We start from the raw sequence: 17,529 nt of genomic DNA, 5'->3' as shown, positions 1-17,529 counted from the left end.
GTACAGTTACTAATGGTACCACTAAGTTTCTTGCATTGTAACAAACCAGTTAATACATGGTGTCATGACAGGAGGCTAAAATTAGAGAAGTTGGAAAGGAGAGCTTGTCATACTTTCATTTTGTTATTTTCAGTAAGAACTACTTCCTTTTGAAGTGTGTTATATTTTTTAGTCTCCGTTGCTGTGTGCTCAGTCACTCAGTCGTGTCCCACTCTTTGTGACTCCATGGATTGTAGCCTGCCAGGCTCCTCCGTCCATAGGATTTCCTAGGCAAAAACATTGGCGAGGGTTGCCATTTCCTTCTCCATTTTCAGCCTCTAGTGTCTGAGGAAGACATGTTGATTTCAGATCTCTGAGTAGGAGGAGACTGCTTCCTTCATATCTGTGTTGAATGATAAAAGAGCCCTGATTGATTGTGACTTTTTCTTTGTTTTAAATCAATGCAGATCTGGTTATGTCTTGTGAAGTTTGAGTCTATAACTCAACTGATTTCTATTTCATACTAAAGTAGTCTTCAGAATGTCCAAAATGAAATATGAATGCATGAATTATTGTTTTATTTTAGACTATGTCTTTTTTTTTTTTTTCTTACAGACAGCACAACAATAGAAAAATTAAGAGCTATTTGTTTAGACCATGCCAAACTTGGAGACAGCAGCCTTAGTCCATCTCTTGACTCACTTTTCTTTGGTCCTTCAGCCTCACAAGTACTATACCTAACAGAGGTTTGTTTTTACTTTTTGAATTTACCCCATGTTCTTTAAATTTGACCTCTTATATGATAGTGTGAAGAACATGGAATACTTGTGAAGTATTTTTGAAAGAATTTAAAAATGCAGGAAAATTTTAAACTAATGATGATGAGGCAAATAAGTTGTCTTTTTAAAATCTTTTAATACAGTTTTTCTTTTTTCCAGGTAGTCTATGCCTTGTTAATGCCTGCTGGTGCACCTCTGGCTGATGATTCCTCTGATTTTCAATTTCACTTCTTGAAAAGTGGTGGCCTCCCCCTTGTCTTGAGCATGCTAACCAGAAACAACTTCTTACCAAATGCAGATATGGAAACTCGAAGGGGTGCCTACCTCAATGCTCTTAAAATAGCCAAGCTGTTGCTAACTGCCATTGGCTATGGTCACGTTCGAGCCGTGGCAGAAGCTTGTCAGCCAGGTGTGGAAGGCGTGAATCCCATGGCATCGGTAATACAGACTTTTTAAAAATCTTTTTATAATAACAGATGGCAGTTTTTAAAGGTAAACTTAGTAACTCTTAAGTATAGAGTTCAGAGTTGATTCAAAATGCTTTCAGTTCCTTTCCAGTAGTACCTCATTTTATTGGTTTCCTTCTAATAAGTTATATTTGTATTAAAATTAAAAATGCTTTTCACTGACTGTACTCTGAGCAGAGAGTTCTTCCCGGCCCCCTTAAGTCCTGTTGACTTTCAATTAATGTTTATTGACACGTAGTTGACTACAATGTTAGGTTAGTTTCAGGTGTGCAGCATAGTGATTTGATGTTTTTATAGATCATACTTCATGTAGTTATAAAATATTGACTATATTCCCTGTGCTCTACCTTCCATCCTTATAACTCACTTACTTTATACATAGTAGTTTGTACCTCTTATCCTCTTCACCTTTTTTGCCCTTCTCCACCCTACCCCTTTCCACTCTGATTACCACTAGTTTGTTTTCTGTATCTGTGGTTTTATTTCTGTTTAGCTATACTTGTTTGTTTTATCTTTCAGATTCCACATATACATAAAAATATATGATATTTGTCTTTCTCTGACTTATTCTATTAGCATAATACCCTCATGATCGTCCATGTAGTCACAAATGGCAAACCTTTCCATTCTTTTTATGGCTGAGTAATATATTCCATACACTATGCACACGCCATGTCGTCTTTATCCATTCATCTGTTGATGGACACTTAGGTTGCTTCCTTTCATATCTTGGTAATTGTGAATAATGCTGTTAATGAACATTGAGGTGCATGTGTCTGTCCAAATTAGGGTTTTCATTTTCTTGAAGTATATACCCAGGACTGGAATTTTTGGATCCCTGTTTGCAGATGACATGATACGATTTTTAGAAAACCCTAAAGGCTCCACCAAAAAAAAAATATTAGAAAAAGTGAATTCAGTAAAGTTGTAAGAATCAAGATTGATATACAGAAATCTGTTGCATTTCTATATGCTAATAATAAACTATCAGAGAAATCAAGAAAGGAATCACATGAAAAAAAATTTGTAGCAATAAATTTAACCAAGGAAATCAAAGACCTATAGTCTGAAGATTATAAGACATTGATAAAAGGAAGTTGTAATACAATATGAAGAAATGGAAAGTTTTGCTGTGTTCATGGAGTGGAAGAATTAATATTGTTAAAATGTTCATACCCAAAGCAATCTACAGATTTAATGCAATTGCTATCAAAATACTTGTGACATTCTTCACAGAACTGGAACAAATAATCCTAAAGTTGGTATGGAACCACTAGAAACCCCAGATAGTCTTTCAGTTATTTTATTTATTTTGGCCTTGCTGAGCAGCTTGTGGGATCTTAGTTTCCCAACCAGAGAATGAACCGGGGCTCTCAACAGTGAAAACGCAGAGTCCTGACCACTGGACCACCAGGGAAGTCACTCTTTCAATTATTTTAAACCTATTAAAAACTCCATATGAATCTTTTACTACCTCATATAGACACAGGTGGTAATAAAAAAGATGTACAGTTGACCCATGTACAACACAGGTTTGAACTGCTCGAGTCTACTTGTACATGGATTTTTCAATAAGCACTGCAGTACTACACCATCCTAAATTGATTGGAACCACAGATACCCAGGGCCAACTGTAAAGTTATGTGCAGATTTTCGACTGCATGGAATGTCTGTTCAGGGGTCACCTGTAACTGATTTACCCTGTTGCCAGCCTCTCTTGCCGCCTTAACAGGCTTAACCTCCAGTTCTGATCTCATTTTGATTGTTGTCGTTCTTGATGGCATCCTTGATCCATTTTAGCAAAGGTTCTCAAGACATGCCAGAATTCAGTGTCTGTTACGAGAAGTCAAAACTATGCATTTGAGTTCTTTTACATGCCTCATAAGTGATAGTTTTCTAAGTTAGCAATAGAAGATACAAGTTTCAGGAGTACAAATTTTCTGTTTTAGGAATGGCTTAGGTCTTAGGGAGATTAGAATATTGATTATGTATGTGATATTATAATAATCACATGTAATTGAGGTAATAACATAATTATTTTAGGTGTGATGATGATACTTATGATTATGTTTAAAAGAAAGAACCCTCTCAAAAATAATTGTCATTTACAAATTATAGTATTTAGGATTTGCTTCAAAATAATCCTGGGGTAGGGAGAGGATGGAAAGTGAGCAGGAGTGGTTAGCCAAGATCATTTTGGTCCTTTTGTTCATAATTGTTAAAGCAGCACAGTGGGTAATACTATTCTCTCCATTGTCATATATATTAGAAATTTTCATTAAAAAGGATAATGAAAAAAAGTGGCCTAAGTCTTAAATTGTTCTGTATTAAAAGTATATTTACTAGGATTTTTAAACAGTGGTATTCTTCTTAAGATAAAAACAAATTTTTATTGTAATCCCTGACACAGGAGCTTGTTAATGAGGTAAACAGAAAATATAAATGCTTCCCTCTTTCACTTTTCTCTTTTATTCAGAAAATGTGCTACTGTGGATATGAAGGTACATAATAGCCTCTAATCTCAAGGAGCTCACAGTCAGCAGGACACTAAAGGCAAAATTAGTAACACAGAGTTGTCTTAAATACTGTTGTAGAAATACTTGGAGCATAAAGAGGAGGTAGAACTTATAAAACAGAATTGCCTGGCTAATGACTTTAAAGTAACATTTTTTCTTTATGAACTTAAGTGTGATGCTCTAGTGCCTTTTATACATTAATGCTTCTATTCTGTTACTGATATTCCTTAGTTTTTCTCCTTTTCTAAGAAGAATTTGATGACCAGGTGAATGGGGAGCAGGCTCTGCCCAGGAGCATGCATGTGGAGTACTTTACTGAGTTTCTAGATAGAATTGGAATGAGTCAGTTTGGTTTATCATTCACTCACTTCTACAAGTTCTGCTGAATGCAGCTGTAGAGTACAAGTCAGATTGATCTAAAAGGGATTTGCAGAGGGATATGTGGCCCTCCACTGCACAAGGTAAAGAGAAAGCCCACATTGTTGGTAATGCAAAGAACTTTTTGTGTAAGCCACACAGGTTCTACAGTGTATTTACAGAAGGCACGTCATCGGGGGGAGGCGGGGTGGGGATGAATGAGGGGCAAATGATTGGATCTGGCTATGTACATAGTATTAAAATGTTTGACTTTTTTCAGGTCAACCAAGTGACTCATGATCAAGCAGTGGTGCTACAAAGTGCCCTTCAGAGCATTCCCAATCCATCATCTGAATGCATGCTTAGAAATGTGTCAATTCGTCTTGCTCAGCAAATATCTGATGAGGTTAGTATTAAACTTGTAAGGCTCTCAAATTCCAGAAGGTTCATTTCTTTCATTTTTGACCCTCTGTTAATGTAGAAATAACCCTTATCACATTTGGGGGCTTCCTTTTCCTAGACCCACTCACTCTAATCACCAAGTCAGTCCAGATAAAGTCCCCTTAACATGAATTGTATCTAATGTTAATATTAGTACCTTTTGGTTTTAATCACCTTACCAGGTGGCTCAGTGGTTAAAAAAAAAAAAATCCACCTGCAAATGCAGGAGATGTAAGAGATGTGGATTCCATCCCGAGGCTGGGAAGATCCCCTGGAGCAGGAAATGGCAACCCACTCCAGTGTTCTTGTCTGGGAAATCCCAGGGATAGAGGAGCCTGGTTGGCTACAGTCCATGGGGTCGCAAAGAGTTGGCCACAGCTGAGCAGCTGAACACATAATACATGATGTACAATGAATAGCATCCTTTTAAAGTATATACTTCAGTAAAATCTAACAAATAGATGTTTGTGTCACACCTCCACTGTAGTCAAGACACAGAACATCTCTGTCCCTCTTTCTGTATGCCCCTTTGCAGTCGCTTCTTCCTCTGGCCTCAGATAACCACTGATCTTTTCTTACTGTATAGTAGTTTTCACTTTCTAGAATTTTACACAAGTGGACTCTTACAGTTTGTGTTCTTTTATGTCTAGTTTCTTTCACGCAAAATAATGGCTTTGAGCATTATCTGTGGTGTGGACCTTTTAGTCCATTCCTTTTTATTGCTGAGTATTATATCCCATTATGAATATTCCACCTTGTGTTTATCCATATACTTGGCGAAAGACATTTGGATTGTTTCTCTTTCTTAGCTCTGAATAAAGCTCCTGTGAACATTCTGTACAAGTGATTGTGTGGATGTAAGTTTTTATTTCTCCTGGGTAAAAAAACTAGGAGTAGAATGGTTAGGTCACGTCTGTAGTGTTTTTCAGATTCTTCTGAAAGTATTGTAGAGCCGGATAATAACTTGGAGAGCAGACTTCATGGTATTGCTGTTAAACGAAATAATGGAACAAAGGCAATGTGGGAACCTAAAGTCAGTGGTACTGCTTCATAGCCATTTCTGTTTCCTTTACAGAGAAGCATTTTTGCTTTTCTAGGGATTTTTTTCATTCCAATGGTTTATCCACTGTTCTAATTACCCATTGTCTTGCAGGCTTCAAGATACATGCCTGATATTTGTGTAATTAGAGCTATCCAAAAAATCATCTGGGCATCAGGATGTGGGGCATTACAGCTAGTGTTCAGCCCAAATGAAGAAATCACTAAAATTTATGAGAAGGTAAGAATGACCGCAGAAATATAATACTTTAAAGTAAATGCTGTTTAATTGTGCATGAGGCTGAATTATTATATCTGCCATCTTTAAAAGTAAAACCAGTTGCATTTTAATGGTTGAAAGTAAACTGGTAGCTATAGTTAAGGTGAGGATATAGTAAAATTTTACTTTGAAAATAAACTACTTCGGATTTGTGCCACAAGGCTTACTTCTCACTATGATCAGATATAATTGTTCCATACTGAATTTGCTTTCTCCTATTCTCTTTATTCTTCTTTCATTATCTTTTTGTCTTGTGTAAATTTTAGTTTAGGTGACTGTCAGTTGGGATACCATGGCATTTAAGTATTTTTGATTCTTTTAAAGCAGTCAAGAATATCAACCAGTTAGGTATCATCCTTGATCTCCCATTAGATTAATCAAGTCATTTAAAGAAGAGAGACTGACTCTTGACTTTCTGTTATATATACCTGCCCTTGATAACCACTGCTGCCTTTATAGAAGGGGAAATTAAATTGTAGGAGCTTCCCTTTTATGGCCAACATAACCCTGATTTGCCTGGGATATGTTTTTATGTCCTGTAGTATGTCTGGTGTGGTGTTGTTTATTCATTTAGTTAATATTTGAATGCCTGTTCTTTTGCCAGCATGTACTAGAAACGCTGCTTATTGATAAATTCAGGTTAGAATTTATTAGCTACCTACTGAAGCATATTTTAGTTTATAAAACCTTCAAATCCTTCCTGAACAGTGGTCTAAGACCATTGTGTTTGAATAAAATAGTGCTGTAGGCAAGCTACATGATGGAACTAGTCAGTTGAGTAGTCTGTCTGCAGTGCCAGAATGATTCTTGAGGAAGGAACAGTTGTTGGTGCAGAAGTACACAACTCAGAAGGTCTCTGGGAGCCAGAAGGGCAGAGAAGCAGGCGGTATGCTCGGTGTGCTTCCACAGCCCTCCTTGGGATGTAGCAGAAGAATGGCATTAGACTTCATCCTCTGGAGTCATCTCTGGACTATTCCAAAGGGGCCTTAGGAGTTGTAGGGAAAGAGGCTCAGGCCAAGTGGTTTAAGTGAGTAGGTATGTATTAAGCACTAACTTGAAGTTGTATGAGATTTTTCTTAAATGCATCTCTAGGTAATTTGTCCCTGACTATAATTTTACAGACCAATGCAGGCAATGAGCCAGATTTGGAGGATGAACAGGTTTGCTGTGAAGCAATGGAAGTGATGACATTATGTTTTGCCTTGATTCCAACAGCCTTAGATACTCTTAGTAAAGAAAAGGCTTGGCAGACATTCATTATTGATTTACTATTGCACTGTCACAGCAAGTAAGTATCTTTTTAATTGTAAGAGATTTGATCTTAATTTTTGAAGCAGAAATGAATTAATTTATGTTGGCAAAATTTGTCCCGGAAATCAAATGTTTATTGTCTCTATAGAACATTAATATTGAGGAAATTTTTATTAAACTGTGTTTTTGCCTAGACCTGAATTTGTTTGGTTTTGTCTACACAATGCCAACATTATTCTCAAAAGTAAAATTACTTTTTCTATAATTCCAGAATTTAGTTTCACCTAAGAGGTATGTATTTTAGTCCATTTTAAAAATGTGGTTTACAGGATTTAAATAAATAGGACATTGGCTTCCTTTCTTGCATACCTAGAAGGCAAGTGTTTTTTTTAGTGAAGTTGTTAAGTCAGTATGAAATTCACAAGGTGTGGTTATGGTAATAACTTTTACATTATACACCAAGAATAAAGGCCAATTATAAAGTCCTAGCTTTTCATTTTAAGAGCATTTAATAAAAAAAAAAAGAATTTAATCAATGACATTGATTGTTCTTTGGGCTTCTTTTTGTGCAAGTCAATCAAATTTGTAGAAAATGTCGGTTTTCCATCCTCTTATGTCAATCTAATCTTGACCTTCATAAGGTAACTTTTTAAACTTGAGCTCTAATCATTATTACTGTCATATGTAACTTAGCTACTGGGGATATAGCAGTAAATAAAACAGGCAAAATGTCAACCTTCTTGGGAGTCTGTACTAAAAGGGAGGTGAGGAGTGGGGAGGGAAGACATGGGGAAATATGGTATGTTATAATAATAAATGCTATTGAGAGAAAGCAGGAATTAGGGATTGGGGGGGGGGGGGTTGGTCAGTGGAGTTCAGTTTTATGTAGGATAGTCAGAGAAGGCTTCCCTGAGAAGGAGACCTTTTAAACAAAGCTCTGAAAAGAGTGACATAGAGATCTTTGGAGAAAGTGTGTTGGATTTTTGGGTGGGATTTTTTTGTGTTTTGTTTTTCATTTTGAATTGTATTTTTTTATTTTGTTCAGCTTTATTGAGATGTAGTCAACATAACTGTGTAAGTTTAAGGTGTACAGAGTGTTGGTTTGATACACTCATATCTTGCAATATGGTTACCACCATAGCCTTAGGTTAGCTAACACCGCCATCATATCTTTTTTAAAATTTTGTTTTATGTGAAAAATATATATTTGGTTATGTGACCAAATATATATTTTTTTCAATGTTTGCTTTTTAATTAAGGTATAGCTGCTTTACAGCTTTTTCAGGTGTATAGCAAAGTGATTGAGTTATATATATATATTTTCAGATTCTTTTCCATCATAGGTTATTACAAGATACTGAATATAATTTCCTGTGCTATATAGTAGGTCCTTTATATATATGTATATAGTAGTCTGTTAATCCCAAATTCCATGTTTATCCCTCCCCCTACCGCCTTGGGGAAAGTGTGCTTTAAGCAGAAAGAAACAACAGATGCAAATATCCCAAGGCAGGAACAGTATGGAGGAGATGAGGATTACTGGAACAGCAGAGGCAGGGAAGTCATAGGAGGTGAGGCCAGAGAGGCAACAAGCAGCTTGTGAGGATTTTATAGATCACTGTAAAGACATTAACTTTTACCCTAAGTGAAATGGGTATCCATTGGAGGGTTTGTTTTCCATTTGGGTTGGGTGGTTTTGGTGGGGGGGGGGGGGTTTGTTTTGTTTTTTGTGGGGTTTTTTTGGCCACTCTGCTGGGCATGTGGGATCTTGGTTCCCTGACTAGAGATTAAAACCTGTGCCCCCTGCATTGGGAGCACAGAGTCTTAACCCCTGGACTGTGAGGGAAGGCCCCTATTGGCCCTGGGTTAACATTTAAGTTTATTCTGGTTGCTTTGTTGAGAATAAGTTACAGAGTGGCAGGAAACACACTTGGACTACTTCATTAGTCCAAATAAAAGATGAGAGAGTCTGGAAGTACAGACTAGGGGCACAGAAGTAAACTAAAGGGATGATGTCTTTGCCCTCTTGAAGCATTTATTCTAGTGATAGCTGTATAGGATACATATTTTTTAAGAGATCCATGATGCTTAGGTAGAAGTGAGAAATAATCAGATTGAGTAAATTGTGAGGATACATACAACCAGATTTTATTTAAAAATCCTATTAAAGACATGTTTCTTTTGATGAGTTACTGAAGTCTTCATGTGTGAGGGAGGATTCATTAGGAACTGGCAAGCATCAACTCTTTATAGACCCTCATGCTCTTTGGGCTGCATATCTAACTTCAAAAAAGATAAATAAGCTGGGACAGTATGAATGACATTTATCTTTGTAAAAGTCACAGACCCTCTACCCCCAAAACAAAGTACTCTTGGTGTTGATTTATTTGAGATTTCACCAGACTCAACCGACAAAGCTTCTAAAGGTCCCTCAGACTTACAGGACTATGTATGAGTTCAGAAACCTAAAAAATCTCCATGAGGGAGGTTAGTACACAGAATGTATACTTTCAGCTTCTCGTATTGAATTAAAAATTTGGTTCTAAGCTATCAGCTAGCACATTGACAGAAACATAGTTATTCTCAAAATGTAGTTTGTAATGTCTGAAATGCACCAATGTTTTGTCAGGAGATAACTTTTTGAGCATCTTCCATATGTCAGAACTTGCTTTAGGTGCCAGGAACTCATGTAACAATGAAGCAAAGCCCTGCCCTGAAAGAGCTTACTATCTAATGGAGACAGACCTCCATCTTGTAAACCAACAGTACTTATACATCTGGTAACTAGTCCTTAGCACCTGTTACATGTCAGACATGATTCTTCATTCTGGAGGCACAGAAGTAAACTAAATGGATGATGTCTTTGCCCTCTTGAAGCATTTATTCTAGTGATAGCTGTATAGGATACATATTTTTTAAGAGATCCATGATGCTTAGGTAAAATTCCCAGTAATGGGACCAGAGAAGTTTTTCCCATGAGTAATCCACAGAATGTTGTGTAATACAGTTGTCCTCAGTCTTTAGCACATGTTAGAATCACCTGAAGGGTTTATTAAAACACGGGTTGCTGGGACCTGAGAAACCACATAGCAAGTTCTCAGATACTACTGATCTGGGTAATATGCTTTGAGATAAAAATTCTGTGGAATGCCCAGAAGATGCATAAGACTTACCATAGAATTCTTGTATCTAGAGGAACATTTCCAGCCTATTCGAAGAGAGGGTGTGAGAGGGTATCCCTCAAATTCCCTCAGTGACATTTTGACATTTTAGTTCTTGACACAGAGCCTAAGTTCATCTATGAAATGTTGCTGCTTAAAGGGGTGTTACATATTCTTGTATTTTTACTTTGAATTTACCAACACCTTAACACCGTCCCCCGTCCCAAGAGACAGTGTTGGAAGTTTTTTTTTTTTTTTTTCCTTTTTTTCATGAAGATAATATATTGAATGTGAAAAATTTTTATTTCAGAACTGTTCGCCAGGTGGCACAGGAGCAGTTCTTTTTAATGTGCACCAGATGTTGCATGGGACACAGGCCTCTACTTTTCTTCATTACTCTGCTCTTCACCGTTTTGGGGGTGAGACATTTTAAAAATATGCTTATCATTGTGATTCATTCTTACACCAGGAATAGTCAAGAATTGATGGTTCTAGCTTATATTAAAGTCAGAGCAGTCTATTTAATAAATATTAGTAATTGCCCATACTATCTTAGTCATCTACTCTAGTTAACTCTGGGTTTTTAAAAAGTGGATGCCAAGGATGGACTTGTAAATTAATATTATTCAACTTTATTGTTTCAGAGCACAGCCAGAGAGAGAGCTAAACATTCAGGCGACTACTTTACTCTTTTAAGGCACCTTCTTAATTATGCCTACAATAGTAATATTAACATACCCAATGCTGAAGTTCTTCTTAATAACGAAATTGATTGGCTTAAGAGAATCAGGGTAAGTTGCATTTAATACTGTGTTTATCGTATCAATAAATAGAATGTTTTATTAATAGATAGTTGATAGTCTTTGAGCAATTTGGTTAAAGAACCAAAGAATATACTCTGTGGTGTTGGATATTACTAACTCTTGATTCACTGAATGAATGCATAACTAGTTTTGTGAAATGCTTTGTTTTACATGAGACTCAAAACACTGATATTCAGCTTCTTCCATTTTAGAATCTTAGGCCCATTTGCAAATTTTCATCTTTTCAAAAGTATTTTTGAATTGTTCTCATCAAAAAATCAGTGATAGGCCAGCACTTAATTTAACTTTATTAACATCTGATACTTAGTTGTAGAAGAATTTATTTCTAAAAAGATTGATAGCTAGTAGCCTTCGGATTAACATTTCTTCCTAGTTTGGGAAGCCTACTTCTGAAAGTTCTGGAGAGAAAAAAATTGTTTAGAATAGAAAGGTTTAAGGGAATTGTCTGTCCAGCTCTTTTGTTCTGGCTTCTCCTTCCCTCTTTACCACCTTTTCATAAGTTAGGCATTTGATGTTTTTCTTTGGCAGGATGATGTTAAGAGAACAGGTGAAACGGGTATTGAAGAGACGATCTTGGAAGGTCATCTTGGGGTAACAAAAGAATTACTGGCTTTTCAAACCCCTGAGAAAAAGTATCATATTGGTTGTGAAAAAGGAGGTGCTAATCTCATTAAGGTAAGTTATGTCATCTTGGTCCTAAGCTAGATATCATAACCTTCTGAATGTTTGTTAGCAAATCTGGTTAATTTATGGTATCGTTAGTCTTTGGTGTATTATCTTGTCCTTTTCTCTTTTCTACTTTTAAAGAATATAGAGGCTACAGTAATGTTTTAAATATCGTTTCTAAACTTTATACATAAATAAAATTTCAGTACTATGTAAATAAGCACTATTTAATTTTTCTATTTAGAAAATCTGAACTTTTCACTTCATCAGACTATGTAAAATGAGACAGACCTCTATTATGTAAGACTGTGCATATTTCTTTCTTTTTTTAATATTTATTTGGCTGCACTGGGTCTTAGCTGTGGCATGCAAGGTATTTAGTGGCAGTGTGTGGGGTCTAGTTCCCTGACCAGGGATCAAAACCTGGCCCCCAGCATTTGGAGTGTGGAGTCTTAGCCACTGGACCACCAGGGAAGTCCCAAGACTGTGCATATTTCTATAATGAGTTTTTTCACATACGTGGTAACACAGGGAAACAAAAAGTACCACTTTAGGACATTTTCTTTTAATTCAAAGTGAGTTTAGGTATACATGTAATTAAGAGTAAATTTACTTAATGTGAATTGTAAGTGCTACAATCAGCTTGTTGTTGATACTTAACATAGTTTTTAACCTGACAAATTAGATTTGTTTGTTAATTGTAGGAAAGTGTTTTGAAGTAGGGATCTTTTTATTAGAAAATACAAGTAAGTTAGCGGAAATGTAATGAGATCTTGTGTTCTGACGAGTAATTTAACAATATTTCCTGCCAAGAGACATTTCTTTCTTAAGAAACACATGCACACATAAATAACTATATTTGTTTTATATAAATACATACCATTGCTAATACATAATCCTTTTTCAACTTTGCAGGAATTAATTGATGATTTCATCTTCCCTGCGTCCAATGTTTACCTGCAGTATATGAGAAATGGAGAACTGCCAGCCGAACAGGCTATTCCAGTCTGTGGTTCACCAGCTACCATTAATGCGGGCTTTGAGTTACTTGTAGCATTAGCTGTTGGCTGTGTGAGGAACCTCAAACAGATAGTAGATTCTTTGACTGAAATGTATTACATTGGCACAGCAATAACTAGTAAGTATTTTAAAATACAAAGTTCTGATGACAGATAATTCTCTAATGTGTTCAAATTCTTTTAGTAAATATCTTCAACTCAATATTTTCCTTTCTTTCACAACCAGTTTAACACCATTACAAGCGAGTCTTAATGTAGAAAAGTTTTCAGATGTTTGTAAAATGTCTTCCTGTGAGTGGTACAAGCATTTAGCCACAAAATTTGATTTCAGTCAAATATGGACTAAAATCCAAACTCCAGAGTAATAAATGGTGGTTTAGTCGCTAAGTTATGTCTGACTTTTGCAACCCCATGGACTGTAGCCTGCCAGGCTCCTGTATCCATGGGATTTTTCAGGCAAGAATACTGAAGTGGGTTGCCATTTCCTTTTCCAGGAGGGAATAAATAGTCAATAGATTTCAGAGTTCAACAATGTAAAAATTCAAATTACATGCATTGAGAAACCTTTTAGGCCCTCACTTAGAAGCTCTTTATGTTATTTTCAAATGAATTCTGAGAAAATCTGGTTTTAAAGACTAGGATGTGAGAAGGTAACATTCTAGTGCCCTTGATCCTCAGTTAATGCTCACATGAAGCCCATGGAACTGACTGTAGACTCCAGATCTCGCTGATACAGAACTGAAGCTCAGAGGGGATGAGGGTGATATGAAAATGACTGATACAACAGACATAAGAAAGCAAACCACAATGGAGGCTGTTCTGTTTTAGAAGAAAACCAAGCTTAAGAATATATTTGATAATAGGCAGTCTTCGAGAACATGTCAAATTTTTTTGTGATTTGTTATATTTTAGAATATCAGGATGTTTAATTAATAATATTTTAGGAGGTTCTGATTAAACTGCTTAAAAGATTATATAGTTATCCAATCTAAATCTATATACAGTAGGATCGGGATTTTTTGTTTTCATTTTTTTAAACAATTCCACACTTTAGTTTTCAATAAGTTTAAGCCCTCAAGAGATATAGCGGAATTCCACAAGAGCCAAGCCACTGTTTCCATGGACACAAGTTATCTTTTTCCCAGATTCTTACAGTTTTGTTCAGTTTGGCACCAGGAGTCACTGTTCTTTGCTTTGTACACGTGAGCACATCTCTTGCCCAAATTTCGGTTTCATCTTGGGCATAAACTCCTCCAATTTTCAGAAGAGGAACCAAATGCTCCCTCTGGTTTCACAGGACCCTGCTTATAGCCACCAAAAGTGGAGCCTTGGACCATAGCCTTCCAGACCTATTTGTTTTAGAAGTACTGTTCCCAGCATTCCTCCACAGGCTCCAAGATGTCAGAAAGAGAAAGGCCACTTGTTTTTAAGTAGTACATTTGCACGGTAAAAATTTCAAGTACCAAAGAAGGGTATATCCTACAAACTGTTTCCTGCCCCTTCCAGTCCCGTCGTCCTCTTCAATAGCTGTGACCATCATCTTCAGTCCCTGCTGTCCTCCCAGCATCTCTGTATGCAGAATCCGCACACAAAATCTTATTCGGTTTGTTTAGTTTTTTAACCACACATTGTGATGTAGTGCACAGCGTTCTTCACTTTGTTCTCCCCCTTAATATATCTATTTTCTATCAACACATAAATATTTACCTAAATCCACTTATTAGCTATTTATCTTTCAGTTCAATGTGCTATAATTTCTTTAACTGGTCTTATAGGCAGTGATGATATTTGCATTGTTTTCAGGTTTATACTAGGTAGAAGGAGATGTTCAGTGATTTATAATTCTCACAGAACTCAGATCCACTGTCTCCTTTGCTCCTCAAAATAACATTGTAGTTATAAGCAAGCCAAGTGTTACTCTTATTATGACACTTCTTAGGAAGAAAACGGAGGTTAGCTGAAGATGAAAGAGTTGGTAGGTATCAGAACCTGGCTATATTAACCCAGGTAATATCTTAGGATTATTTAAAACTGAGTAAGCTATTATGTATTTATATATTTTATATAACACTTCATGCCAGAATGAGTTTGAAGGTGCTTTAAAAAAACATACAAGAGAAGAAAAAGTTAAGTTCATAATGACTAAACTATAATAAAGTTAAAAGTAAACATGTGGAAAATAGCTTTGTGCCATCTTGTGAGACTACTGAGACTGCCTTAGAAGAAACCTCAGGTAAAACTTGGGTTCACAGACCCTGGGGTAAGAATGTATACAGAGGTACATGTTGCCATACATCTTAGGTTTATTGAGACTGAAATGTATGCTTAGAGCACTGCTTCAGGTCACCTTAAGAGTAGTGGAATTGTTGGTGATGTTAATTTATCAACTTGATAAAGTATAAAGTGGGCAAAATATTTGTATTCACACTCCAAGAACCTTTTGTCTTCTCAGCTTGTGAAGCACTTACTGAGTGGGAATATCTACCGCCTGTTGGACCTCGCCCACCAAAAGGATTTGTGGGGCTGAAAAACGCTGGTGCTACTTGTTACATGAACTCTGTGATTCAGCAGCTCTACATGATTCCGTCCATTAGGAATGGTATTCTTGCAATTGAAGGCACAGGTAGTGATGTAGACGATGATTTGTCTGGGGATGAAAAGCAGGACAATGAGGTAAATTTTATTTAGCATTTTTGTCTTCTGTGTTCGAAGTTCTAATACATGATAACTGTTGTTCTTAGAGAGCTACTTTCATTGGACCTGTTGGCCTATATTTGAAAATAAACCTAGAACCTCCCAGTGTAGACTGCTCCCTCGACATAGTGCTCACTACCTATGGGACTTCCAACTACAGCTGATTTTTATGATAGTTAATGTTTTTTTTTTTTGATAGTTAATATTTTTAAAGCAACAGTTAATGTACTCACTTTTGGAGGTTTGGTTTAATTTAGAGTTTGTATGATGATAAAAACCTTCATCTTTAATAATAGTTTGATTACACTTTTACTTTCCTGTTTGGTATTTTAATTATGTATCTCCATTTATGCTGTTATATAATATACCAGTTTCATTACCTATGCTTACTTTTTGATTACTTTTGCCTTTCTCCCAGATCATAACTCTTTTTACTTAGGAAACAAGCTTCTCTCTACTTGGAACAAAATTTAGGCTCCTGCCAAGTATCCAATGCAGAAATAAAGCTGTGAATAAATTAGATAGTGATGGAGCAGAGCTGATCTAACTATGGCATAGTTCTTTAAAGAAGAGACTGTGGTCATGTTTGTGTTCACCCTGTATTTCTTTGTTTTTATTTGACCTTTTCCCATTCATGGTGTTGGTGAGAGCTGAGGAGAGAAGCCAGAGCATGCTCTGTCTGTAGCAAATATCTTAAATGGTTCTTTTCTCATTCCATCTCTTCAGTCACCAAACTCTTTGCTCTGAGTAGTTCAATCACTTACGGGGAGGGCTTCTGAAACATACACTTCCCTCAACTCTTCCCAGGTTTGCTTTTTTTTGCCTCTGTGCTTTTTTCCTTCGCTAGACTAAGTTTCTCTTGAGCAGGGGCTGACCATTGTCTATTTCTACATCTGGGTCTCACACACAGTTCCACACCCAGCATTGTCTTTCCATCTCTATGAATTTGATCATTCTAGGTACCTCATCAAAGTAGATTCGTACCATGTTTATTTTTCTGTGACTGGCTTGTTTGACTTAACGTAATATCCATTTCATAGCATGTTTCAGAATTTCCTTTTTTTTAAGACTGAATAATATTCCTTTGAATGTATGTACCACATTTTGTTTATCCATTTATTCATCAATGGACACTTGGGTTGCTTCTACTTTTTTCTTTTTTCTTTTTTTTGCCACTCGGCTTGTAGGATCTTAGTCCCCCAACCAGCGATAGAACCTGTGCCCCCTGCATTGGGAGCTTGGAGTTTTAACCACTGGACCACCAGGGAAGTCCCTGCTTCCACCTTTTGGCAAATAATCCTGCTCTGAACATGGGCATACAAATATCTCTTTTAAGATCTTTCTTGCAGTTCTTCGGTTGTTGAACCCAGGCATGGAATTGCTGGATCATTTGATAGTTTTATTTTTCTTTAGGAACTGTTTTCTACAGTGGCTACACCATTTTACATTTTCCACTAACTGCGTCCTAGGATTCCAGTTTCTTTGCACAGAGCTCTTTCATTTTTCTGAGGTCCAATATGTCTCTGTTCTTTCGTTGCATGTGCTTTTGGTATCATATCCAGTAAATCATTGTCAAATCTAATGCATGAAGTTTTTGCTCTATGTTTTAAGAGTTTCATAGTTTTAGCTCTTACATTCAAATCTTTGATCCATATTGAATAACCTTTTGTGTATAGTGTTAGAGGAAAGTCCAGCTTTATTCCTCTGCATATGGATATCTAGTTTTTCCAGCACCATTTGTTGGAGTACTACTCTCTTAACATGTACATTGTATTGAATGTTTACAAGTCTAAGCAGTTGGCATATATTATCTCATATCCTCCTCACAACAGCTACATGAAGAGTTATGTTCACCCATTTACACATGAGGCACTTAATGGCTCACTTAGCCTTATAAGTAGCAAAGCCTGCGTTTGTGTCCAGTACAGCCTAAGTTAATTACTTAACTGTCCTTTGCTCTATCACCTACCTCTGCAATACATATTTATTCCTTTATGACAACTCATGTGAAATGGGTGGGGATAAACACTGATACTGTAAATTAAAATTTATAAATT

General features: G+C 36.4%; 1 protein-coding gene across 4 annotated transcripts in view; it reads left to right on the top strand.

Moving 5' to 3' along the window:
* The window catches only part of USP9X (ubiquitin specific peptidase 9 X-linked), a 115,792-nt gene that overhangs the window by 77,928 nt on the left and 20,335 nt on the right, over nt 1-17,529 (top strand). For all 4 annotated transcript variants that reach the window (XM_061136387.1, XM_061136385.1, XM_061136386.1 and 1 more), the window contains exons 22-31: nt 595-725; nt 918-1,196; nt 4,379-4,504; nt 5,693-5,818; nt 6,979-7,145; nt 10,580-10,688; nt 10,914-11,060; nt 11,622-11,768; nt 12,675-12,897; nt 15,231-15,451. In XM_061136387.1, coding sequence (XP_060992370.1) covers nt 595-725; nt 918-1,196; nt 4,379-4,504; nt 5,693-5,818; nt 6,979-7,145; nt 10,580-10,688; nt 10,914-11,060; nt 11,622-11,768; nt 12,675-12,897; nt 15,231-15,451 — 1,676 coding nt within the window. The remainder of the gene's footprint in view (nt 1-594; nt 726-917; nt 1,197-4,378; nt 4,505-5,692; nt 5,819-6,978; nt 7,146-10,579; nt 10,689-10,913; nt 11,061-11,621; nt 11,769-12,674; nt 12,898-15,230; nt 15,452-17,529) is intronic.

Source organism: Dama dama, chromosome X, assembly GCF_033118175.1.
Source record: "Dama dama isolate Ldn47 chromosome X, ASM3311817v1, whole genome shotgun sequence".
NCBI lineage: Eukaryota > Metazoa > Chordata > Mammalia > Artiodactyla > Cervidae > Dama > Dama dama.
This window is presented reverse-complemented; position numbering and strand designations above follow the sequence as displayed.